At 39.9% G+C, this 24,886-nt stretch overlaps 2 protein-coding genes across 14 annotated transcripts in view; both read left to right on the plus strand.

Annotated features, from left to right (window-relative positions):
• LOC125745529 (protein kinase C-binding protein 1-like) overlaps positions 1–3,072 on the plus strand; it is a 311,418-nt gene extending 308,346 nt beyond the window's left edge. For all 7 annotated transcript variants that reach the window (XM_049018489.1, XM_049018488.1, XM_049018492.1 and 4 more), the window contains one exon: positions 419–3,072. In XM_049018489.1, coding sequence (XP_048874446.1) covers positions 419–591 — 173 coding nt within the window. In that variant the 3' untranslated portion in view covers positions 592–3,072. The remainder of the gene's footprint in view (positions 1–418) is intronic.
• A 2,877-nt stretch (positions 3,073–5,949) lies between these two features.
• Positions 5,950–24,372, plus strand: LOC125745527 (death-inducer obliterator 1-like). 7 transcript variants are annotated; one of them, XM_049018480.1, is made up of 15 exons: positions 5,950–6,011; positions 10,247–11,078; positions 11,321–11,522; positions 11,718–11,924; positions 12,183–12,287; positions 12,633–12,813; positions 13,300–13,807; positions 14,521–14,680; positions 14,809–14,916; positions 17,952–18,093; positions 18,246–18,663; positions 18,793–18,946; positions 19,157–19,246; positions 19,338–19,533; positions 21,017–24,372. In XM_049018480.1, exons 2-15 carry the CDS (start codon positions 10,285–10,287, stop codon positions 24,034–24,036), a joined length of 6,285 nt encoding a protein of 2,094 aa, XP_048874437.1. In that variant the 5' UTR covers positions 5,950–6,011; positions 10,247–10,284; the 3' UTR covers positions 24,037–24,372. The 7 variants fall into 7 exon arrangements, with proteins under 7 accessions (XP_048874437.1, XP_048874438.1, XP_048874439.1 ...); XM_049018481.1 differs by having other exon boundaries at positions 5,983–6,011; positions 10,223–11,078; XM_049018482.1 differs by having other exon boundaries at positions 5,995–6,081.
• The last annotated feature ends 514 nt before the right edge of the window (positions 24,373–24,886 follow it).

Here is a 24,886-nt window from a genome sequence, read left to right on the forward strand (position 1 = left end):
TGTGGCTCAGTGGGTAGCGCAGTGGCTTCACAGCTGTGGATGGTGGGTCCGATACTGATCCGGGCTTTGTCCCTGCTTTCCTCTCACTCTCCAAAGACTGGTTGGGTGAACTGGTCTCTCAGAACTTCCGACAGTTTTGCATGTTGGTTTGTGAATGGTGATGGACTAGCATCCTGTCCAAGGTGTCCCTTTGTCTTGTGTACTCTGCTTCCTGGGAATGGCTACAGGCTCCATGTATCTCCATACTTGATAACGGGGGATGGATGGATGGTTATACTTACAAGTAATTATAACAGATGTGCAAACCGTTTGAATTCATAACATACACCGCTGGCATAAAAGAATCACAATTCTCTGCACACTAACAAGCCTGTTTGCATTTTCACACACTAATTAGTCTTTTTTCCCCTTTGTGCAGCCACAGCCTCTCAACAGGAGCCTGAGACTGAGACAGCCACAGACGTGGCGAGCAGGGCGTCCGGACTGCCTGCCAGCACCCAGCAGACTCCTTTGGACTCTACCGCCACTTCCATGGACAAGGACTCCGCTGTAGAAAAATCAAAAGATGGTGTCAGTGTCTCCGTATCCTAACCTCCAGATTGTAGTCAGTTATTCTTGTACGATATTCTTTGTAAATCTCTTGTTCAGGACAAATTTTGAAAATATGATGTTCAACACACCAGCCTGGGTGTGTAAATGCTCCCTAAAAGCCAGTGTTAACGAAGAGAAATTATGGTATGACGCCTTCCCATTTCACTCCCACCTTCTTACGTTATCACAGTAGCATGTCCTAAGGCTACAAATAAGTCCAAGAGAAAAGAGCTTTGTGTACAATCAGAAGTTGGCCACAATTCATTCTATGTACAAAATGAGATGCTGTGTCTGTCACGGACAGTCCAGAAGGAGTACATAAAAAAGCACCAGGCCTGCCACAAAATGAAGTCCTTGTTATTGAGTCAAAAAGACTAATGCAGGCCTCTGTGTCGCAGTAGAAGGATTTAACATGACCTCCCGCATGTAAGAGATGAAGAGGAACTTGCGTGCCATTTGCAGGTCCCGCTGTCTGTCAAGGGTACATTTCTTTTTAAAATTCTTCTGATCTCCATTTACAACCTTCCATTCACAAGAGCCAATCTTGCTCTGCCACGTTTCAGCTGATCTTTTGTGGATGGTATGTAGCATGACAGGAAGAATGATTCGCTTCCTGGTTCAACTGGAATTGCGCCCACCATCATTACTGTGACACGAAATTGCATAAACTTGAGGAAGTTTCAAAAATGAGTAGTGTATTTAACATATCAAAGTTCCCTAAATGAAGACGTTTTCATTTGGGGGCAACTGCTGCTTAACATAGGAGCACATTAACTTTCAATATACTACATTTAACAAGAGGGTATGTGAGCACGTTGTCAGATTAAACTGATGTTTTAGGCAAGTTGACAGAACACAAACAGTATGACAGTATGTTCTCAACAGACATTATAGTAATAGTTCTAAGCCCAACCTATGTTTTCTGGTAACTTCCAAGATGTCACTATCCAATTTTCAGTGCCCTTACTATGTAAGTGGCAGTGATTGTTTTAAAACTATCAGGTTAAGAATCAAGTTATTTTTAAAAAAATTGTATGTTTTTAAAACCAGTGTATATTGGTTCATATCTACTATTTCAACTTGTTACAGGAGAGTCATTTATCTAAATTACACACAGAATTTAATGCACAGCAGTTCAAGCCTACTCCGATTTTTTTTTAAAAGGTTTAAATTGTATATCGATAATATCCTCAAACCTTAAGAGGACTGTAGAGCATATTTTATGCCTTCTGAGTGTGGTTTTTTAAAAGTTTCTGCCGGGGTGGCATATTTGTGGAAGTGGGTTATGAAGAGAAGCTATTTAAGCATATGTCAGAACACCTCTTCAAATAAGCCCCGCCTAAAAATGTCTCTTAGGTGGGGCCTAATGGCTTCCCATTGGATAGACTGTTAAATATATTCCCAGTGTAAAAAATTATAAAAGGAAAAAAAAAAAACTTACTCCTGGCTGAGGAGGAAAAAGAACAAAAGTGACTGTATATTATTAGTGGGAAATTTTCTCACGTTGTTTACATTTAATGTAAATAAAGAGATAAGGGGCTGAAAGAACAGGTCTGAGTAGAGCCTTATTTTCACATATGTGCACAGTACTTTTTATTTAGATGGAGACAGTTTTGGACCGGAGGTATGACCTACAGAATGTTTTGTCTTCATGTCTGATTTCTATGAAGCCGTGTCATTCAACTGGTTACATTTAGCTTTTCAAAGAAACTTTCTTGCAGTACAAATCATGAATAGATGGGCAGTGTTAACCCCTAATATTCTAAAATGCTAGAGCACACATTTGTTGCCTTTTTTGCTTCTCCTTTCCTCTCAGGTTGAAGGAAATGGTTGTGCAACCACAGCCTCTTTATCACTAATGTTGAACAACGAAAGGGTTATGTTGCCATCTTCAGGTCAAGGTGTGTGTGTATTTTTTAAATGTCTTGGCTTAATTGTGTCTTTCTGTGTAATGAAAGAGGAGTTAGTGGTGGAATAAATTCTTAACCACAATATTTAAAATATCTTAAATTTCTATCTTCAGAAAGCAGGTTTATGACTTATTTACAACAGAGTTGAGAGGTCCATGGAAGTCTCACGAACAGTGGTGTTAGTTTAAAAAAGTAATAGAAGGGTTGAAAAATTATTAAAAAAAACTTAAATGTGAACTGAATATTCTTTGCCAACTTTAAAGATGTAGAGGATATCAATTTGTATATATATACACATCCATGAGTTACACTACAATGTATAGAGTTAGCCTTTCTGAGTATGGATGTTTGTGGTACGTACTTTTTTTAAATCACCTGTAAATATTGCAATGTGTGTTTTTTGGATATAATAAAAGAAAATGTATATTTCATGTACCCCAATATCTTTTGTTACTGTTCTCTCACTCTTCAAAATACTGACAGTATGTGATTGTTACTGCAGTAACCCTGTGAATATTTATATTGTGTGCAAAGTGTCTTTGTTATATAAAATGTTTTTCTAAATGCAATACTGCTGGAACCATATTTGTCTCATTGATGAAGATTTAAGGTAATACAATTCCATAAATTTTCCCATGGATAAGTGCTTATTACTTACAAGGTCACACTGAACTTTGCATATATCCTGGGATGGGATTCTCACCCACTGCAAGAAACTCACTCAAGGGCATTTTAGGGACACCTATTCACCGAACCATATCCCTGAAGGAAATCAATGTAAACACAGGCAGATGTGAACCTAAAGTGCTACATCTTAATGTAGGTGCCCTTAAAATATAAAGTGAAGCCAATTTTATTGCTAAGTAATTTGTAGATTAAGGACTAAGCCTATAAAGTTAATTTAACTGAATGTTTTTAAATGTATTATCAATTAGTGCTGTAAAATCTACATAGATTCCTGGCATTTTTGTCTTTTGGATCCTAAGGCTTCTCAGTAGCTTGTTCATTTTTGCGATGCCTCCATCCATGCTGTTCCCAGGGTTGCCAACTCTGATGCATCTAGCATGACACGCTTTGATTCTCACGCTTACATAAGAGATCTCACAACAAATCTATTATTCCATTATAAACCTAAAATTAACTAGTGACGGCCAAAGGTGTTTTTCACAAAGTTTGCTGTTTCAGTGTGTGTGGATTTTTTTGTCAGATGTTTCTGTGGTATACTGACAAGCTTTTATTGACAACTGCATGAAGTTTATGCAAAGAGTCAATATTTGCAGTGTTGGTCCTTCTTTTTCAAGACCTCTGCAATTTGCTCTGCCATGCTGTCAATCAACTACTGGGTCAAATCCTGACTGATGGCAGCCCATTCTTGCATAATCAATGCTTGGAGTTTGTCAGAAGTTGTGGGTTTTTGTTTGTGCACCCCCTTTTGAGGATTGACCCGAAGTTCTCAATTAGATTAAGGTCTGGGGAGTGTTGAAACGTTGATGTTTTGTTCCCCGAGTCACTTTTGCCTTATAGCACAGTGCTCCATCATGCTGGAAAAGGCATTGTTTGTCATCAACCTGTTCTTGGATGGTTGGGAGAAATTGCTCTTGGAGGATGTTTTGGTACCACTCTTTATTCATGGCTGTGTTCTTAGGAAAAACTGTGCGTGAGGCCACTCCCTTGGCTGAGAAGCAACCCCACACATGAATGGTCTCAGGATGCTTTACTGTTGGCATGACACAGGACTGATGGTAGCGCTCACCTTTTCTTCTCTGGACAGTCTTTTTTCCAGATGCCCCAAAAAATTGCAAAAGGGATTCATCAGAGATTTACCCCAGTCCTCAGCAGTCCAATTCCTATACCTTTTGCAGAATATCAGTCTGTCCCTGATTTTTTTTTATGGAGAGAAATGGCATCTCTGCTGCCCTTCTTGGCACCAAGCGATCCTCAAAAAGTCTTATTCTCACTGTGCATATGGATGCACTCACACCTGCCTACTGCCATTCCTGAACAAGCTCTCTACTGGTGGTGCCCCAATCCTGCAGCTGAGTCAACTTTAGGAGATGGTCCTGGCACTTGCTGGACTTTCTTGGGTGCCCTGAAGCCTTCTTCACAGCAATTGAACCTCTCTCCTTGAAGTTCTTGATGATTCGACAAATGGTTGATTTAGGTGCAATCTTACTAGCAGCAAAATCCTTGCCTGTGGAGCCCATTTTGTGCAAAGCAATGGTGACTGCAAGTGTTTCCTTGCAGGTAACCATGGTTAACAGAAGAATAATGATTTCAAGCACCACCATCCTTTTAAAGCATCCAGTCTGCCATTCTAACTCGGTAAGCATGACAGAGTGATCTCCAGCCTTGTCGTCATCGATACTCTCACCTGTGTTAATGAAGGAATCACTGAAATTGTGTCAGGGCTGAAATGCAGTGGAAATTGGTTTTTGTTATTAAGTTCACTTTCATGGAAAAGAGGGATTTTCATCTGATGACTCTTCATAACATTCTGGAGTTTATGCAAATTGCCATCATAAAAACTGAGGCAGCAGACTTTGTGAAAATAAGTATTTGTGTCAAAACTTTTGGCCACGGCTGTACATATAGAGCATTTGGCTAGTTAGTGAACCCTACAGACCATTTACAAGGTAATAAAGCTGTTATTACGACCATTTACAAGGTAATAAAGCTGCTACATTAACTCAAATGTGTGTGCAGTCACAAATTGAAAATTTCACTACAGACAGCTGACCAAAGCCAGTCGACCCATGTTTCTGATCTAAGCATCATGGTCTCCAATGACCTGGGCCTTCTCATAATGTAAGGAAAGAAGATAGATTTAGTCTCGATATTTATGCAGGACAAAACCCTTCTGGTCTCATTTAAATCCATAAAAACTGACAAAAAAATTCTAAAATATAAAAGCTGTTTCAATGAAAACATAAATTAAGCATCAAATATTTTATCACACAGTACCTGCTTCTTTACTACGCTGTTTTATTGTGACAATGCATTTAACGTTTTATGACTAAACAGCAAAAACCTTAATGGTGGTCAAATTAAAACAAACCGCAAATCTTTAATATTTAATATAGGTCTTGAGTCATTTTAAATGTCAATACCTATTGAAACTATCGCTCCAGAGGTCCGACACTGGAATTTCTTCTACACCCTTTAACAAATACCTGATTGTAATTTCCTTAATAAGTTAGAGTATGACTTATTACTTTATAAACTAACACACAATGTTCATGATTATCATAAACAGCGTTTATGATTTGCATCCAGAGATTTAAATAATCGGTAAACAAGTACACAGGTTAAAATGTGCCATAAGCATAATGTGTTCAATACCACACGTCTCTGCAGTTATGATGCGAAATTCCCGCACATTTAAACTGTTATGCCAGTTCCTGCCTATATCATACGAGGCATTAGGGCAAACCTCTCTTTCTATCGACAGTAAATAGGCACCGGCCGAGCGCCTCCCACCCCCGGCCCATGGCGTCGCTCCCGCCAGTCCAGGTATGCTGCATCAGGGGCCGCACGGTGCAGCCGTGTGCTGCCTCTATTAGGATTAGGAGTTCAGATCATGGTAAGCGGAGAAACTGTATAAATAAACACATGAAGTGAGTAAAGCGCCATTAACTCAGCACTTCGACGCTATAAAGCACAAAGAAAATGGTACGAATCGAGACACGTCTGCAGACACGTGGACACACGCATTTACATGTATGCAAGAGTTTCAACACTTGTAAATAGTCCGTAGGGTTTGCAAACTATGACAATACTTTTGATGCAGCTACTTTAACATTTATAATGGAATAATATAGATTTGCCGTAAAATTTCCTGCGTGAGCGTGAAACACTGAAAGCGTGAGTGTCACGTCTGACGCGTGAGAGTTTGCAGCCCTGCCTACATGTCTCTAATAGTTTACCGTATAAGTGGGTTAAAATATTGAATTTCAGTCATTTCAAACATTTGTCGAGACGGACTTAATAGTTTAATTCAGATTCGACGACATTAGTGTTTACAGGACGCTCGAGCGGGGCGCCAAACCCGAGCGCGCGCGTCCTTTTCACCATATTTAGTGGATTTATGTAGATCGTGATTGTGGGTTAAAACACTTTTAATTGTCATGCACATCACCAAACTGCCGTGCTCCCAAGCACTTTCAGCACTAAAACACCATGAGCTCTATAAATGACATACATTGCTGATAAGTAACGTAAACGCTTGCCAGGTAATATTTACCACCAAAGCATGTCTCAGTATATAATACTGTATATATCCCTTGACTGTCTGGTGTGTCTTTGAAATTAATTTCTCTAGCTTGAGCAAAACAATGCTCATTTACTTAGTAGAAGAACTGCATTTCCTTTAACTAAGTAATTAAGTATTGTAGTGGTATGTAGTGGTAGAAATGACAATTAGGGGAATGTCGTGAATGTTGCTGTCAGGTGAGTAGTATTTTTGTTGTGGAATTATGTAGGACACCAAGAAAAGTTCTGCTTATTACTGAAATTGCTGTTTTATTTTGTAATGTCGCGTTTAATATTGTTCCATTTTGGAAAACTAGTAATATGAATCATGCATGTACTGCTTTGTGAGTAATGAGATAAATGTCACACACAATGTCACAACTGCACCTTTTGAAAGTAGCTAAAGCCAGATAATGCCCCTGTATTTGTTCTTTTTTTTAATTAGTCTAATATCAGAGCCAAATGACTGGCACGGGAATTCTTCTTCATGTACTTTATTTTGCACAGATTGGCCTTATGGTGGTGCCGTTTCACGTTTTATTTGGAAAATTCATACCTGTGGGGCAAATATATTTATGATGTCATATGAAGCTGTGAAAATGTGTGTAAAGTTTCAGAAACAGATATATAACATGCAAAATGAAGTATGCATTACATGGCACGTTCATCTGATGACCAGTGGGGCAGGTGATTCATTGGGTGCCAGTAAATTTTGCTTACTGGTGGAGGGAGGGGTCCATCACAAACAATAATTTGGTTCTGTGATACTAAATTAATTTAAAAAAAAGAGAAAAAAAATACAGAGGCATCTTCGCTCTCTTATAATTGATATCGAAACCAAAAATAGGTAACCAGCTGGTCCTTAATACCTTCATATTTGCCATAATAAGTGGTTGTTATTATTGAAGCCACAGTCTAAATGTTTTAGTTTTGATCTCATTTAATCAAACTTTTGTTTTTGTTTGACACAAATATTGATAAAAATTATATTTTTCCTTGATTTTATTATTTCAGTTATCCAGACAAGTCAGCTATACACATACAGTATTTTGCAAAAGAAAATGTTTCCAGCTACAGTATATGGACAAAAGTATGGGGACACCTGGCCATTACACCTACAGGAACGTTTATGGCATCTCGTTCTAAATCCATAAGCATCCATATGGAGATGGTTTCCCATTTGCAGCTATAACAGCTTTGCACAAGATTTTGTATCTGTGGGAATTTCTGCCCATTCATCCAGAAGAGGTCAGATACTGGCCTGGCTTGCAGTCTTCATTCTGATTCATCCCAAAGGTGGTCGATGGGGTTGAGGTCAGGGCTCATATCTTTACGGACCTTGCTTTGTGCACAGGGGCACAGAAATGCTGGAACAGAAAAAGGCCTTCCTTCCCCAAACTGTTCTCACAAAGTTGGAAGCACAGAATTGTCCAAAATGTGTGGGTATGCTTCACTGGAACTAAGGGGTCTATTCCAACTCCATACCATTATACCTCCTGTACCAAACTTTACAGTTGACACAATGCAGTCAGACAGGTAACATCCTTCTACCAGGATCAGTCCATTAAACTGCTAGACAGAGAAGCATGATCCGTAACTCCCCAAAACACATTTCCACTCTCCAAAGTCTGGTGGTGGCGTGCTTTACACCCCTCCAACCATCATTTGGCGTTGCACTTGGTGATGTGAGGCTTGCATGAAGCTGCTTAGCCAAGCTTCTAGAACGCAGTTTTTGTGCTGGGATTAATGCCAAAGCAAGTTTGGAACTCTGCAGTCAACAAGAGCATTGGCAACTTTTATGCAGTATGCGCCTCAGCACTCGGGGAACCCGCTCCGTTACTTTACGTGCTCTGTCACTTCGTGGCTAAGTATCTGTTGTTCCTAAATAGTTCCACTTTGCAATAATACCACCTATAGTTGACCATGGAATATTTAGCAGGGAAGAAAGGTCATGTACTGACATATTGCAAAGGTGGCGTCCTATGATGGTACCACGCTACAATTCAGTGAGCTCTTCAGAACGACCCATTCTTTTACAAATGTTTGTAAATCGGACCCACGTGGCTAGGGGCTTGATTTTATACACCCGTGTTAATGGGTCTGAATAAAACGTCTGAATTCAGTGACTCAGAAGTGTGTCCCAATACTTTTGTCAGATAAAGTGTATTTATCTGGATGGTAATTTTTACACAGAAAAAACATGATTTGACATTAGAATTTATGCAAATGAACAATTGTATGATAAAAATAAGAATTGCTTCTAAGAAAAGTTACTGATATCTTGAACTTCACTTTGCTTCATAGGGCCACCCCATTCGTTCCATATGTTTGTGAAATTTCACCACCAATAAGATAATGATTAGCCAAACATAGTATGTTAGTGGTTGAATCAACAGGTTCCTGGATGTATTAGATGCTAATACTGGGGTGATTTTAGGAGAGGGTTAGAAACTGCTGACATATAGATAGGCATAGTTTTACACCAACATAAATATAATTTAAATATATTTACTTTTGCATGGTACTGTATACAGAAAAAAATGGAATGTCAGTTTAGCATCGGTTACAACTCTATTGTATGTCAGCACAGATAGCAAGGCAAATATGTTTTTTTAAAGCCTTACCTGCATTAAAATATATATTTTGTTTTTTGATTGAACCCACGAAGCATATGTCATACATTTTGTTTTCATCACTAATTGGACAGAACTAAAATTTCCAAAAAAATTAAAGTTTTAAAAACAAGAAAGTTATACGTTCTGATATTAATTACTTTATTAGATTATTTTTTTAGGACAACTGCTGTAGTTCTTTGAACATCTCATTGTGTGTGTTAATAGACAGGCCTTTTCCTAGCTTAAGAAAATTTAGTACATTGAAAGCACTGAACTGTTGATGTTTATGAATACATCTCGACTTAATTTAATGAACTGGTGCACTCAACCTGTTACCTTTGATGTATTTTAATCAGAACTTTTGTGTGTGAAATGAATATAAATCATGTTTATGATAATGATTATTTGTCAGTTCTGGGGGTGTATTGTTTTGCCCAAAACGAAAAATGTAGATTATATAAAGGTCATTCAGTACAGATTTTATTTATTCACCCAGAATAAAAATTAGTTTTAGTTCCAGGTCTGCTTTTTACAAATTAAGTATTTAGAATTATGAATATTGGTGGGATACAAGTCTGCGCAGACAAATACAGAACCAGACGAAACTTTCAACTTGCCAAGTCACCTACAAACAAAAATGTCACGTATGTGTGAGTCCCAACCTACATTGTTTAATATACTTTGTTGGTTGGTGCATTATTGTGTGTGTGTGTGTGTGTGCGTGTGTGCGCGCATATATATTTTAATAGTTCTGATGTCATTGTAGTTGTAAAATGCAGAGAATAGTACAAATAAACGGTTCTGTGAGCAGGTGTGTCCAAACTTTTGATTTCAGCGTCATTCTGAATGTTTTCCCAGTTTCTCTTTTGTTGGTCTCTGTAGTACAACAGTAGGAGGAATAAGAAAATGACTGCAGAACAATGACAGAAACAGGGTCGTGCAGTTCTGTGAAGCCAACCGACGACGGCAGGAAGACATGGTCTTTTCGCAGATCCACCATAGCCAGGAGGGCTGTGCTTATGGACCCTGACATACAGGAAACTAACGCCGCTCCGGCCCGGCGCAGTGGCCGCCGCATCAAGCGCACAGACAAGCTGCTGCAGTTTCTGTCAACTGCAAAAAGGGGCAGAGGGGCTAGGAGGCAAGCCCCCCTGTGCTTGGAGCACTGCCAGTCTTCTACCCAGATAGTAACCGCTGACGCTAAAAGCACATCTGAGCCAAACTCCCTTGAAGGTCACAAAGCCAAGGGTCCTGGGGAGACCTCCACCATCAGAATGACTGCAGAGAGGGTGACTGACCAGAGCAGACGAGCCAGGTGTGTTTCAGGCAGTTATAGTAATAGCACAGACACGGAAGACAGCGATGAGTTGACATTAAAAGAGCTGCAGGACCTTCTGAAGAAGCGCAAGAAGGGTGAGACCAAGGAAGCAGCTGGGCCCGGTTCATTAGTAGTGGCATATGAGCTGGAGAGCAAGAGACCGGAGGATTGTGTAGGGGAACCTGATTCAGTGCAGCATGCTGGTGGACGGGTTCCCAGAGGAGTGACTGCAGAGGCCATGCTGACTGAGGAGGGCCCACAGTCAAAAATGGGAGGAAAACCCAGCAGGTGGAGAAAGAGGAGTGAAGAGCAGGAGGAATACATGGAGGAAGAGGAGTCTAGTCAATCCGATCCTGATGCGCTTTATTGCATTTGTAGACAAAAACACAATGAAAGGTGCGTTTCATTTTAGTGTCACAGTTTCAGAAGATGTAGCATCTGTAGATGGTATCTCTGCTTTTATCCAGCCCTGCCATATACTCTTGGCAACATTGTACAAATGATATCAAATATATAATTGTTTCATTTATGGTTTCATTGTAAATATCTCTTGTACGTGTAGTAGCAAGGCTCAGTTTGTTCACTGCGGTTTTCTTAACATCTCTGCTCTCCTGTTAAAGTGCCTCGGCTTTTTGCAGGTTCATGATATGCTGTGACCGCTGTGAGGAGTGGTTTCATGGTGACTGTGTGGGCATCACAGAGGCAGAGGGACGGCAGCTGGAGGAAAATGGCGAGGACTACATTTGTCCCAGTTGCACAACGCAAACAATACTTCCTGATGATACAAGTGTCCCATCAGCCAATGCCTATGGTGGAATTGGCGCAACAATAAATCAGCCAGTAAGTTGTTCTGTGTAATTGGTAGATATTATCCACAGTCACCTGCAGTCTTTCTCACCTCATTTCACTCATTTGTTACTTTGGACTTGAAGAACTCCTCTTATGACCCGGTGCTTTGGTTTCTGGGTCAGTATTGGTTTCTAAACGTGATGCTTTTAACTCTGCATTTTCTTTGACGAGTGAGTCTCCTTTCAGACCACAGAAATAACTGGGCTACCCAAGTGTATTGGACCAGGCTGCAGGAAAAATGCGTTGCCAGACTCCGTTTACTGCAGTAGTGACTGCATTGTCCGACACGCTGCAGAAGCTATGAAGAATCTGACTAACATGAAGGAGCCCCGACTGAGACTGAAGCCAGACTTAAAAGTGCAGACTAAACTGGCACAGGGGAACACTGCCAAGGTATATTTATGCTGCCGCATGCAAAAAAATAAGAATTGCATGATAGATGAGAGCAGTAGATGAAGGTCTTGAATGTGCACTCAACACTTTGTCTTTGTGAATATTGGCACATGGTTCCAGACTAAAATAAAATGTTTCCTTTCCCTTCTAGAGGTGTTACTAGCTTTGTCAGGTTTAAATATGAGCCCACGTACAAAACAAATGACTTGATTTTAAACCATGAGTTTGTCCGTCTGATTTGTGTCACCACCCATCTAGTACACAGCTGTGGTCGGCCTACATCCCAGGAAGGGCATCGGTCAGTGCTTCTCAGACCGGTCCTCGGGGTCACTCGGACAGTCCACGTTTTTACCTTACCAGGAGGTGGGAGGGAGCCAAAACGTGGACCATCTTGGGGGTTCCAGGGAAATGGGTTGGGAAACACTGGCACAAGGCAAGGCCATACCCCGGATGGGATATCAGACTAGCATAGGGTATGCCTTTGCACTATGGAGGAAGCGCCACCATTTTACCCAGCAAAAACAAAGGGAACATGAGAAATCCTAACATATATACAGCTGCATGAATCAGCCTCACAGCCCAGGAGGAGTACGACCACAGTACAACCCCCTGAGCTGAGTGATTTCAGACTGTTATATCCTTACTCTCTAACAAAAGAAAACATAAGAAATGTCCTTAACAAATCAACTGGTCTATGTCTGTCCTCAGGACCACAAGAGGTCTGTCCAGCGGAGGCGGATGAGTCACGGAGAGACGTTCAGCAAAGCAGAGGAGAGACATGACTTATACAGTGATGAGGAGTGGGTGGAGGTGGAGCAGAACACGCCTAACTGTTTCACGGAGCATCATGAATACACAGTAAAGCTAAACAAGACCTCTGCATCTTTGTGTATGTATTTAGCAGTTTTTAAGTGTCATTTATTTGTATTTAGAGGGATCATCGCAGTCTATAACATATATTTCCCACTAAGCTGAGCTGTGATTTGAGCGCCCAACTCCAGAGTAGGCAAAACACCCCCAGACTTGAATACCCCCCCCTCCCCGTTTCACTGTTGTTTTGTTACACTGTGTTTTTTTCCCAGTGACTCTCTGTGAAATGGCGTATGTCTTAACCGAAGGCAAAACATTATTACCAGGTTTAAAAGAAAAAAAAATCCCCAGATTTTCAGTATGATCTTTTGGACCCCGGTGTGTATAAATCTGTACGAACCTCAGACTTATTATTAAAATACTATTTACCTTTTTTTTTAGAGGTGCTAAAATGTTTGATTTTTATCTTTGGTCTTTCAATTTAAGGCGAAGAACAATGAATTGATTGTGTCAATTGAATTGATTATGAAATATTCCTATTTTCTTTCTGCATGTTTCTGAACAGCTGAAAGGGAACACGCAGAAGAAGAGTTTAAGAAGGTGCCTGTCTGCACTCAAAATCCATTCATAACTGGTTCCCAGTCTGCTGAGGGTAGCAGGAAGCTCACAGCCCAGGATGATGGTGTGACTAGGGGACACTGGCAGTCACCTGGAAACAGTACTGGTGCTTCCCAGAAATGCGCTCCCCCTCCTGCCATGAATTGGGAAAGCCTGGCTGCAGCTCCGGGGGACACTCCTACTTCTCAGCTGTCGGCTTCACTTCCCTCGCACTGCCCTGTCTCCAGGGTGCTGAGTTTCAGCAGGGCTACCTACATGATACCAAAAAAGCATCTCCATCTGCCTTTCTGCAGTCAGCAGCTAACCAACACTCCGATACCCTCCAGCTCTCTCTCATCCAACGTGACTCGTCCGCCACCAGTGTCCCTGGGTTTCCCAGTTCTTTCCAGGCCCCCCCAAACCAACGCGATGAGGCAAAATATCTGCCGCTCTTTCACAGAGATCTTGTGCAAGAGGTGAGACCATTGTCGTTGCTCTTTTGCTTAGTTGAGAATTTTGTCTATTTGCATTTACGGCGTTTTGAAGACGTCCTGAGCCAGACTGACTTACATCAGTGCCTTGGAGTCTCATCAGTGAAAACATTCTGATTCTGGTTCAATAGAACCCAGCTAAGGATCCCATTACTCTAAAAAAACTGTTGGCAACTAATACATTTTTCAAAATAAGAATATAATCCTGAAAGTGCTAATCCCAATACTTCTGAAAGCGGTAGGGTTTTAGTCGTCATTTGAAGACACCCCGTGACTCAGCTGTTCAGACATCTAGGGGAAGTTCATTGCACCACAAAGGTACCAAAACAGAGAAGAATCTAGATGCATGTCCAAAGCATTATCTAAACCTTCAGTTTCCAGTCATGTAGTTAGGAAAGTATAGCACGGTATAACTATATCAGTTAGTCCATTGCTTTAGCATGTTCAGATATACATTATCATACTTGTGGTGGAAGTGGAAATAAAGATTGAGCAGCTGTACTTCAGGTGCAAAGAAATAAGAATTGAAGGTATCCAGTTTTCAACTTAATTCGGTCCAGATTTGTTGGTGTAATTTTTGCGTCTGGTCAAAGACCAGGCCAGACAGATTTTTGGAAAAAAAATGCACTGCATTTGTTTACAAAGATTAAAAAGCTCTACTGGCTATAGTTATCACAGCTGTACCTTTGCTCTTTCAGGGTCAGTGACAGTGATGACCTGCAAATACCTGAGAGTGAAATGGAAAAGCTTGCTCTTAGTATTGAGAAGGAAATGTTCAGCATCTTTCTTGATACAGACAGGCACTACAGAAATAAATACAACTCACTTATGTTCAGCCTGAAGGATCCTAAAAATAAGGTGAGTCCCTTATACTCTTTGAGTCCCTTTGTGTTCTTCACAAAGTTTATGTAATGATGTCTTGCAGGGTATGAAACAGGAGGGTGCAGGTTATTACGTGGTGTCTTATGGTTTTTTTTCCCCCCCAGAGCCTGTTTTATCGTGTTGTTAAGGGCGAAGTCTCTCCTTTCCTCCTAGTGAGGCTGAGTTCTGAGCAGCTGTTGTCTGTAGAGAGATCAGGACATGAACCTGGGGAGGTAAAGCAGCAAGAAACTATTTTAATTTAGAAGTGTCCTTGTCTGTGTTTAGATCCTGACTGAATACTTTTTACATTCTAACTCTGTTTGGGGGGGTGATTTCTTCCATGAGCATAAGTGAAAGAAGCAGGTAGCTGTTTGCTTTTTTCACTTAAGCGTATTATCTTATCATCTTACATTTGGGGTTTACACACGTCTTGGCTAGAGACACCCTTTGGGTGGAGAAACACCAAAAATGTGTCACATGTGAATGACTTGTGTGCATTCTGCTGCTGGCTTAAGGGCCTTTACAGTTTTTTTCACTAACAAGCATCGGTCAATAGCTAAGCCCCCTTTAACAAACTCTTCATATCGTCTGCATTACCTACATGCTTCTTGGCCAAACAGATAATCTCACCTCCAAAACTCATTCAAACCACTAAAACACTTCATACACATCTCAAGGTAAGGCCATTCAACCATGCACACTGGCTGCACTTCTCACTGCATAACACACTGACCCAAGAAACACTAACAACAGAATTTTACATTCAGTTTTACATAAATGATGAACCTTTATCTTTGTGAATGATTTTTGATAAATCAAGATTTCATTATAGAATCAAAATAAGTCCTTTTCACTACTGAAATATATGCAACAAGTGAATCAGAAATGCAATGTGTCAATATCCATTTTTTTCATATATTGGCATTTAGTAAGAAAGGCACTGTTGAATTTGAAACAAAAAAGAAATTTCTGAAATTCCAGAGCAATAATAATGAGATGCAATTGATGTTTTTTTTTGTATAGTGCAATTATTTGTGCAGTACTTTGAAGGTTCTAACCCTTAATTTCATTTGCATATGGTCACAAGTTCTCATTAACATCAGCCAGTACTGACAAAAACATCGTAATAGAGTTTTGAAAGTACTACAGTACCAGTGGTTTAAAACAGTCAATAGTTTTATTTTGTGAATGGCTATTTAATCTAGCTAAAAGGAATCTATTTCTTTAAGTTCAACGCTGACAGTGGTGATGTTGCGTTAATGGTGTGTGTGTGCGACATTGCGGAAAACAACTGAGAGCATCAGCAAAGAGAGCGATGCACGTTTTCACTTGGTCCAGACAAGAGAGAGCAGCAGCTTCAGCAGCACCTCAACTCACTGAAAAATTGGGGGGCATGAAGTGAAATATGGAGAGATTTTGGCTAAGGTGGATGAAGAAGGCGAGTCCCTACACACAGTAGCACTGCTGTGCAAGCGCTGTGTCTCGCGAAGGGAGGCAGCAACACATTTAATTATAACTGACCCCGACCATCATTAAAACAATTTCGTTTGAAATAAAGCATAATAATAACAGTTGAATATTTTGCTCTTTTTTGGAAAAAATATCCAAAATTATTGAAATGAAAATCCATTACTTAATATTGATAGCAAAAAAAAAAAATGGTATCGTGACAGCACTACCACTGGCACATGTCGATTCCAAATAAAATGATTCAGTATCTACAGTGCATTATAGATGAAAGCTTAATAAGGCAGTCATAATGCATAATAAGCATGGCTTTTTATAAATACCTACTGTATACAGTATTTATAGCCTTGTTCATAATGCGTTATGAATGCATTACAAAGCAAATGTTTATAAATTGCTAAAAACATGGCCTTAAGTAAAGTGTTACCCTGTTTTCTAACAAGATTACAAACAAGATACTTGGGTAGGCTTTCATCTTTTGAAATATTCCAAGATTTCCTATACATGTCAATATGGCTAATGCAGAAATGCCCAAAATTTGTCATCATTCTGTTTTGAATGAGTTTTTAACAGTTGTGAAAATAGTGTGTTAGCATTTGAAAAATGTGCTGCAAATATATAGTGTTTTGCGGTAGGTGAAGTATGAATGAGAAAAGAGTTCATGGATTTTTCCAGATGTGGTTATTGAATGCATGTTGTGTGAAAGCATTGAAAAATGATTCAGTTTGGTCCACATAACTTCTGTTTCACTGACTCTGTGAAGAGTTTTGACAGTCTGACAGTTTTGACCAGTGCATGCTGGCAATCAAAAGAAACCCATTGAATTTTTCACTATCTGCTTTGGAGGGCGGTATTAAGTCACATGCCACTCTATGGCCAAATGCAATATTGCAGTGTTCAGAAAGCCAAGGGTAACCAAATGAAACTTTTGTTATACATTTAGAAGTAAATGTTACAATCCAAGACATGAATAATTCATAGAAATATATAATAATTGTATAATAAAGTAGTATATAGAAATGTGTAAGTATATGCAAGTAGGCCTGTATTACCATTTGGCAGGATTCAAGTGAGACATCTGTCTAATGAAGATGCCTAGTAGGTGAACAACTAGTCAATTGAAAAAAACAATTGAATTAAAATAGATTAGAAGAAAGTAGCATGTCCTTGTGATCCTAAGCCAATGCCCTCATCTTGATTTATTTCAGGTGACTGCCACTGAATGCATGACATATTCCAGGGTGGATCGTGAAATGCTCCATTTTGAGCTAATATGTGATACGACTAAATACGTTCTGTATTTTCATACTTATACACTTCACACATACACCACATGTACTGGGTCAGGGGTCTTCACCGGAGCTACCTGTCCAGGAGTAATCATTAGTAATCATTCTGTGTTTAATGTGTGGGTTATAAATAAAGTTGAAAGATTTTAAAACATATTTAGCTCTGTGTTATTTGTTCTTTAAACTGCAAATGTTGTGCCTGTTTAGGGAAAATATAGCTGTGATTTAATGATCCTTCAACCAAATGACAATTTTAATATACTTAATTAGGTAATGTCAATTGCTCTGCACAAAAATCACACTATTTCACTGCAACATCTTGTTTTTGTCAGATCTTGATGTGGATTCAGACGAACCATATTAACCATATTATTTCTTCGGTACTGGGAATTTGTTAGGGTTAAATAATCTGAATTTAACAAATGAGTTTGTCAGGTTTAACAGTGATTATTACTATGTGCTCTATTTTGATTTTGGGCATCATTGTGTTTTTTTGTTTATTTTATTTTTAGGAACACAAGGAGTGTTTATCAGTTCCTGCAGACAGCCAAAGCGTGGTTGGTACTACCTTGGACACTCACTGTAGCATGGTGAAGACCTCCAGTGCTGAGTGCATGAATAATCCATCTGACTGTAACTCCAAGATCAGGGCAGGTACCCAGTATACATCAGCTTTGTAATGTATCTAGACTAGCTAGTTTTTGTAAATTTTACCTATGCAGTTTATTATTCCTGTAGCTAAGCAGGTCCCTGTTCACCTGTCCATGCCATCTTTGCTTTATGTGCTGTGAATTGCCGTTTTCCAGATCAGATGCCAGATGAAGAGGAGCCAAACATATCCAAGTTCTCAGTATCTTCTGTTGCTCAGCAATTGGACGTAACTGTAGAGCAGGACAGCTGGCCTTCTGGTGAACGAACTTCAGATATTCAGCCAGCAAGAAACAAACCTGTCATCGCCCCAAAGGATATCCAAACCACGATCACTTCTTCATCTTTAATTATGTCTTCAACCGCCATCAGCCACCCAGGGCCATCTTCTGCCACAAGTCAGGAGCTGAGTCCTGTTGGCAATTCAGCGCCCTCCACCATTTGTACCGCCACTGAGTCAGTGACTGAAATCAAACCAGTACAGTCCCTGAATACACACTCCCCTCTCTCTCTTTCCAGATTCTCCCAGCTGAATCTAGCATCTTCACCTCACTTCACCTTTGATTCTTCCATCAGGTGCTTTTTGCTGTTTGATACCCCCAGTTTTTAACATCAAATGGAAGGCTGAAAGCCTGAAATTAGTTTCCTTATGATTATTTTGGAGTAAGACTGCTTCTAATGGGGCTTCACCTGTCTTTTTCTTAGTATGGCAGACACAGTCACACCCCAGAAAAGTGACACTGCTCAGTTTCTCTCTGAGCAGCAGGTTCTCTGGAAAGGCTCTGTCAACATGCACACTGTCACCAGGTTTTCTGCCAAGGCTTATTTGGTCTCTGGATCTTCTGAGTACCTGGAAAAGGTCAGACCGTGGTGCCATTATTGTTAAAGGTCCTATTAATCTGTAGTCAGGTGCTTTTCTTAAATAGGAATGACCTGCAAAATGGTTTAATCTGAGCATGTAAAGTCTTCAGTTCATCAAAATTTTTTAATTTAAATAATTTCATAGAGGGAAACCAAATGGTTATACAGCTGAGTTTTGCTAATATATATATATTTTTTTGTTATTTAGAACTTGCCGTGCTCTATACAGATTAGTGGGCGTATCTCCCCTAGCACAGTGTGGGACTATGTGGGGAGGCTAAAGGCATCTCTGTCAAAGGTAAACGGCTCTGTCAGCCTTAACATAATTATACAACCCAACAGTGTCTGTCGAATTCTGAATTGGATCAGTGCTGCTGTTTTTGTTTCAGGACTTGTGCCTCATTCGTTTCCGCGCATCAGTGGGAGAGGAGGAAAGGGCCTATGTCTCGCTGTTCTCTTATTTGAGCAGTAGAGGACGCTTCGGTGTGGTGGCCAATAACAGCTCGCACATCAAAGACCTCTATATCATTACACTAAATGCCAAAGCCCCCATCCCCTCCAAACTATTACCTTTTGAAGGACCAGGTAAGCATTTGAAAAGCAGGATTATTGGACATTTTATTTGTCATGTATGAAGTCTAAAATGTACACATGGATATTGATGGTAGCATGGTTGTTGGGGGTATATTCTGCCTCCGTTCCTTTTACTGGTCAAGGTTGTAATTACAGGTAAGTATGAAAATAATACTTGTAGATGGAAAGGGATGAAAGTGTTTTTTTACCTTTAAGATAATCTTTTTAAGATTTTTCTGTTTTTCAGTATAGCTTAGCAGAGAACTAGGTGCGCTAGCAACACATCTGTTGTGTGCATTTTTGGTGACAGTTTTCAGGTTAGACAAAGTGCCCCCCCACCCAGCTTTAATGGACTGGTCCTACTTTGAGACTTTTAGCTACCCAGCTTTCTTTTCATGTTGAACTTTAATGATATGGGTTGTTTCACTAGCAAGCGAACATAGTAGAAAATGGCACAAGGATGCAAGACTGGCCTTACTTCTCCCACGTTACTCTCCCACTAAAGTGGTCGACAAATTGTGAACAGACATGGACACATTTGAATGATTGGATACAAACCTTAGCCTCAGCCTTAGCCTTACACCAACCCTATCATAGGCTATGCCTAGGACCATGGCAAAAGGAAACGATTTAAACTTTTTAAATTTAGTCTTTCGATCTGCTGGTGTGATACCTCCCTGCCCCCTGATTGGCAAATTTTACTGATAGCTCTCCCTCTGCTGCTCTGATTGGTAAGTTTGGCCACTTTGATTGCCATATTATTTACGATGGCCCAGTTAGGGGGCAGAGAAGTTAATCCACCCCTGGATATAGCCTAAGTTCTTTGTTTCTGAAAAATGTTGTCCATTCCATGAATGCTAAGTAGGTCAAATCTAAATTAAGAATAATTCACATGACTTCGTCAGGGGGGTTGAGTTTGGTGGAAGACTTTCATCGTGATGGGTGTACAAAACGTGAGTGTCATTAGCATCCTGCACAAGGCACCATCTGTAAACACACAGTTGGGTGCAGTGATTTCAGGGTGTCTTTTAGATGTGAGGTTTTCCAGATTTGTTCTACATGCAAAAACAGTCGCGGCTCAACTGCTTTCATGATGCTAAAGCCCATTTCAGGACGTGAGACCATGATGGATGGTCAAACATGAGTATTGACTGTTCAGAACAGGATCTCAGACTTCCCATAAAATATGTAAAAAAACAAGGTGTTCTTAGAGTTAAAGCACATTATGCAGAAAATCAGTTCTAAAGCATTTTTTTTCCAGTGTGGAATTCTTCCTGGGTGGTAATTGTAATATTTTGCCTAATGTTTCATAGAATGCATGTTGTTTTGTAGCATGTGAAATATTGTAAATTTATCAATTATGCATTGTATGGTTAATTTTTTTTTTTTCATTTTGCATCTGTTAAGTCTATTTTTTTCCACTTTTGAATATTTGTTTTTATAATTTCCTTATTTAACAAATTTCTTTAAAATTTTGCAATCCTTTGTCTTAAAGGACTGGAGTCAAGTCATCCTGATCTTCTTCTTGGGCTGGTCATCTGCCAGAAGCCAAAGTGCTTTGCAGTCCCTTCAGAGAGCAATGATAAGATAACAAACGTTAAAATCATTGCATCAGAAGAAGCTGCTCTTCCAGCTCAACAGCCTGTTCCCAGATCTGGCATGAGGCATGGGAACGCAGAGCTGCTTGATACCAATGTGTCCTATACAAGTTCAGATTCCTCGGTCTGCATTCACCCCCCTGTTTCCTTACAAAGTTCATTTATGACATCACCAGCTGTGGCACAGCCATCATCTGTCAGGTCACCTTCTGATAGTAGTTTGGTCACAATTTCTCCATCCTCCACATCTGACGTCTCACCATTCTCAGCTCCCCGTAATGCACTATTTTTAAAGCAAAAGCTTGATGATAGTGCCTCATATCATGGCTCTGCTGTTGAAATCATAAAACCTAAGGTCTGTGATCCAGTAGAGCAAATATTTGATCAGATTTGCAAAGGTGAGGAAGATGATGATGATGAAAATGACCCAGAGAAAGAGTATAATACAGGGATGGACATGAATGAAATCAGGAGTAATAGAGACAGTGTGAATGAATTTGCAGTGAACCAATCTACTGATGCTTCAGCTGTCAATGTTGACGATGGAGCCTATGACCCAGAGAATGGAAGTATCTTTGAGGAACTGCAAAGCCTCACTAGGGACACCACAGCCCAAGTGATGAATTCACCTGACAGCTCTAGAAGTGACTGCTCAGTTCTGATGGAAAAAAAGAAAATGCTGGAGAAGCTGAACAAGGAAATTGAATTACAGAAACAGCAGCTGGAAGAGCAGGAGGAAACACTACGTCAACAGAGAGCAGCCATTGGCTTGTCTATGGCCCATTTTTCTGTTTCTGATGCTTTAATGTCACCACCTTCAAAGTCCTTACAGTCAAAGAGTAGGCTGGTAGGGCTAGGCGAAAACACAGTGGGACTACTGTCAAAGCATTCAGCAGCACTAACAATAGGCAGTATAGGTAGTTCTAAAAAGAGTGATATCTTGCACGAAACCACAAATACAAGCCAGATATCCCAATTTCTTCCAAAAGAGAGGACTTGTGCACAGGCAAACGTTTCATGTGCATACAGATCAGAAATAACCATACAGCCTTCATCACAGGAAGTTTCTTTCCTTGATACCGAAAATACAGAAATGTGCAATCCATTGTTTCACAAGAAAGAAGATCCTCAGATGGAAAAAGCTCCACCTCAAAAACATGTCATTAAAGCTGTGAAAGATGGAAAAAATTATAGCGAGGATGAGATGCAAAGTAATTCATATGTCTTTTGGGAAAATTCAACACACATTTTAAATACTTTAAGTCCGAAGTCCCAGACTACTTCTACCTTCATGCCTGACACACAATCATCACAGCTTCCTGGAGTCACAAACTGTCTGGGTGATAATCACAACCCTGATATTCCAACTGTGGGACTGGAAAAGCATGACTTTGGGAGCACTTGGGAAATGCCAAATCCTATAACATTACAGTCTCAAATGGAGCAACACAAAGTACAGGATGAAAGTGACCAGAGTGGGCCCTCATATATATACCCTCCTTTCCAGAACGATTTGAGAGACACTCAACAGCAGTCTTGTAGTTCTCAAAAAATTGTAAATAGATCCATCATGGGACTAAGAGACTATACCAAATGTGAACATACAGACCAAAGATCACCTTCTCAGAAAATGAGACAGATGGACCGTCATTCAAGAGAAGCTACAGAATGCCAAGAGCCGTCTCCGATTTTTGATGGGCAGAGACATTCATACCAATCAAGGTTTAAAAAACCAAGATCCATTGTTAATTATTCTAGACCTAATGTCCCTGTCCAGTCCGTTAGGACTCACCAGAACAATTCTGGTAGTAGGGACCCTCATTTTCCTGATCTAAGAGTTTTCTCTTCCTCTAATTTAATGAGTCATGAGCCTCGAAAGCCTTTGTTAGATACACCAAAAGACATTGAGCTTCAATATCCTAACCACAAAAATCATTTTCTGAATGAGATGGAAAATCAAAATGTATATGAATCCTTGTGCATGAGCAGAGAAGCACATATTTATTCTCAAGAACTTTATAGTGGGTCGGCTCACAACATGAGTGACTGGGCTAACGGACCAGTGCATCGTCCTTTTCCTCAAAGTCAAGAGATGCCCTCCTCTCAACATAGAGGGTTCTTTAGAGATTACAGAGGGTTTCCCCCTTCTACACTTCAAGTGAAAGTAAGTCCTTCATCCTCACAATGTAGTGGTCCTCTAAACCAGCCCACTAATCATTTTTCAGGCTCTACTGAGCAAAAACAATTACATTTTCAGCACCAGCATATTCCATTGGAAGCAAGACCAACACGGCGGTCTGGCCCTTTACTTCCTACTCCTCCTGAATATTTAATTCAGATACCTAAGCACAATGGTCAGAGTTCAGGCTTTTATCATCAAGGCTACTGTAATCGCTATCCTGATGTGGGGAGAAAAAGCACTTTCAGTAACAATTCAGAGTTGGGGAACAATGGAATTAGGCTAAGGAGAGTGAGCAGATTTCAGAGTGGCTGCCATGAAAAGGAGAGTTTTAAGTATTCTGAAGACTGGAGAAGAGGTCAGGGTGGATTTGACCTCAATGCATGGACGACTGATCTAGAAGTAGATAAACCAGGAGGACCAGAAAGATACCAAAAGAGAGACAGCAGGGGCAGGACAAAAGATGATGATATGAAGAGGGAAAACTATCTCAAAAGGCAAGAAAAAGGAGATCGAGACAGAGACAGGAATAGAGAGTGTGACCGAGACTGTGAGAAGGACCGGAACAGTGCACATAATCAGTCAAGAAGCAGAGACAGGGACCGTGGGAAACATCTTGGACATGACCGAACCAGAGGTCATAGACAGGACATGAAGAGAGATAAATACTTAGAAGTAGACACTGATGCTATGTTACTAAAGAAGAGAAAAAGGAAGGACCTGAAGTATGAAAGTTGAAAGAAGAATTGGGGGCCAGAAACAGATTACTGTTGACAACATTCCAGTATCTCGAAAATTTGTGTAGATGCTAATTGATAATGGACATAAATTATGCACAAGAACCTATATAATTAGGAATAGCTTCAGTTTGTATATTTTTTTGCTGCACGTTGTTTGTCAAAAAGTTCTAATTTCATTATTTTATTCATTTGCTTTTGCAAAACATGAATTTTGATCGCAGTGGAGGCGCAGAATACTTACAATGTAGACTTGTAATACATCAGATGAAATGCAGTATTTATACAGCACTGCTTAAATAAATGTCTAAATAAACATTATAATACTTTAAAATTACTCAATTAAAACTGCAGAGCACATGGGTAAGCATTTTCTTGCAAGATATAAAATGCAAAGCAGGAACAAAAAGCAGAAATGAAACCGTTTGAACGGTTTCATAGACGGCACTCTGGAGAGAGGCCTCAAATTCAAAACTGAAACCCATGTCATATATTTATGTGTAACAGTCGTTCCAACAACAGCTGCAAATGTGACAGTTTTTATTATCATTATTATTATTATTACAAAACAGCCTTGATTTCCTCAATTCCATTTCTGTTTTTTTTTTTTTGTTTACTTAATTTGTAAATAATGAAAACAAATCATCACAGCTACGACATTGCGGTACCTAGTCATCATCTGTCACAAATGTCACTTCATACAGAATTATAGCTGATGAATAGTACGAGTTCAAAAAACAAGTCAGAAATTGTATCTTGCATTTCACAACTATTTCAGAAGTTCTGTGTGTTGAGGTGTTGAGAATAGAACTTCAAAGTTTTTTTTTTGTGGCATTGAAAAAAAAATGGAT

The sequence above is a fragment of the Brienomyrus brachyistius genome, chromosome 6, assembly GCF_023856365.1.
Source record: "Brienomyrus brachyistius isolate T26 chromosome 6, BBRACH_0.4, whole genome shotgun sequence".
NCBI classification, from domain to species: domain Eukaryota; kingdom Metazoa; phylum Chordata; class Actinopteri; order Osteoglossiformes; family Mormyridae; genus Brienomyrus; species Brienomyrus brachyistius.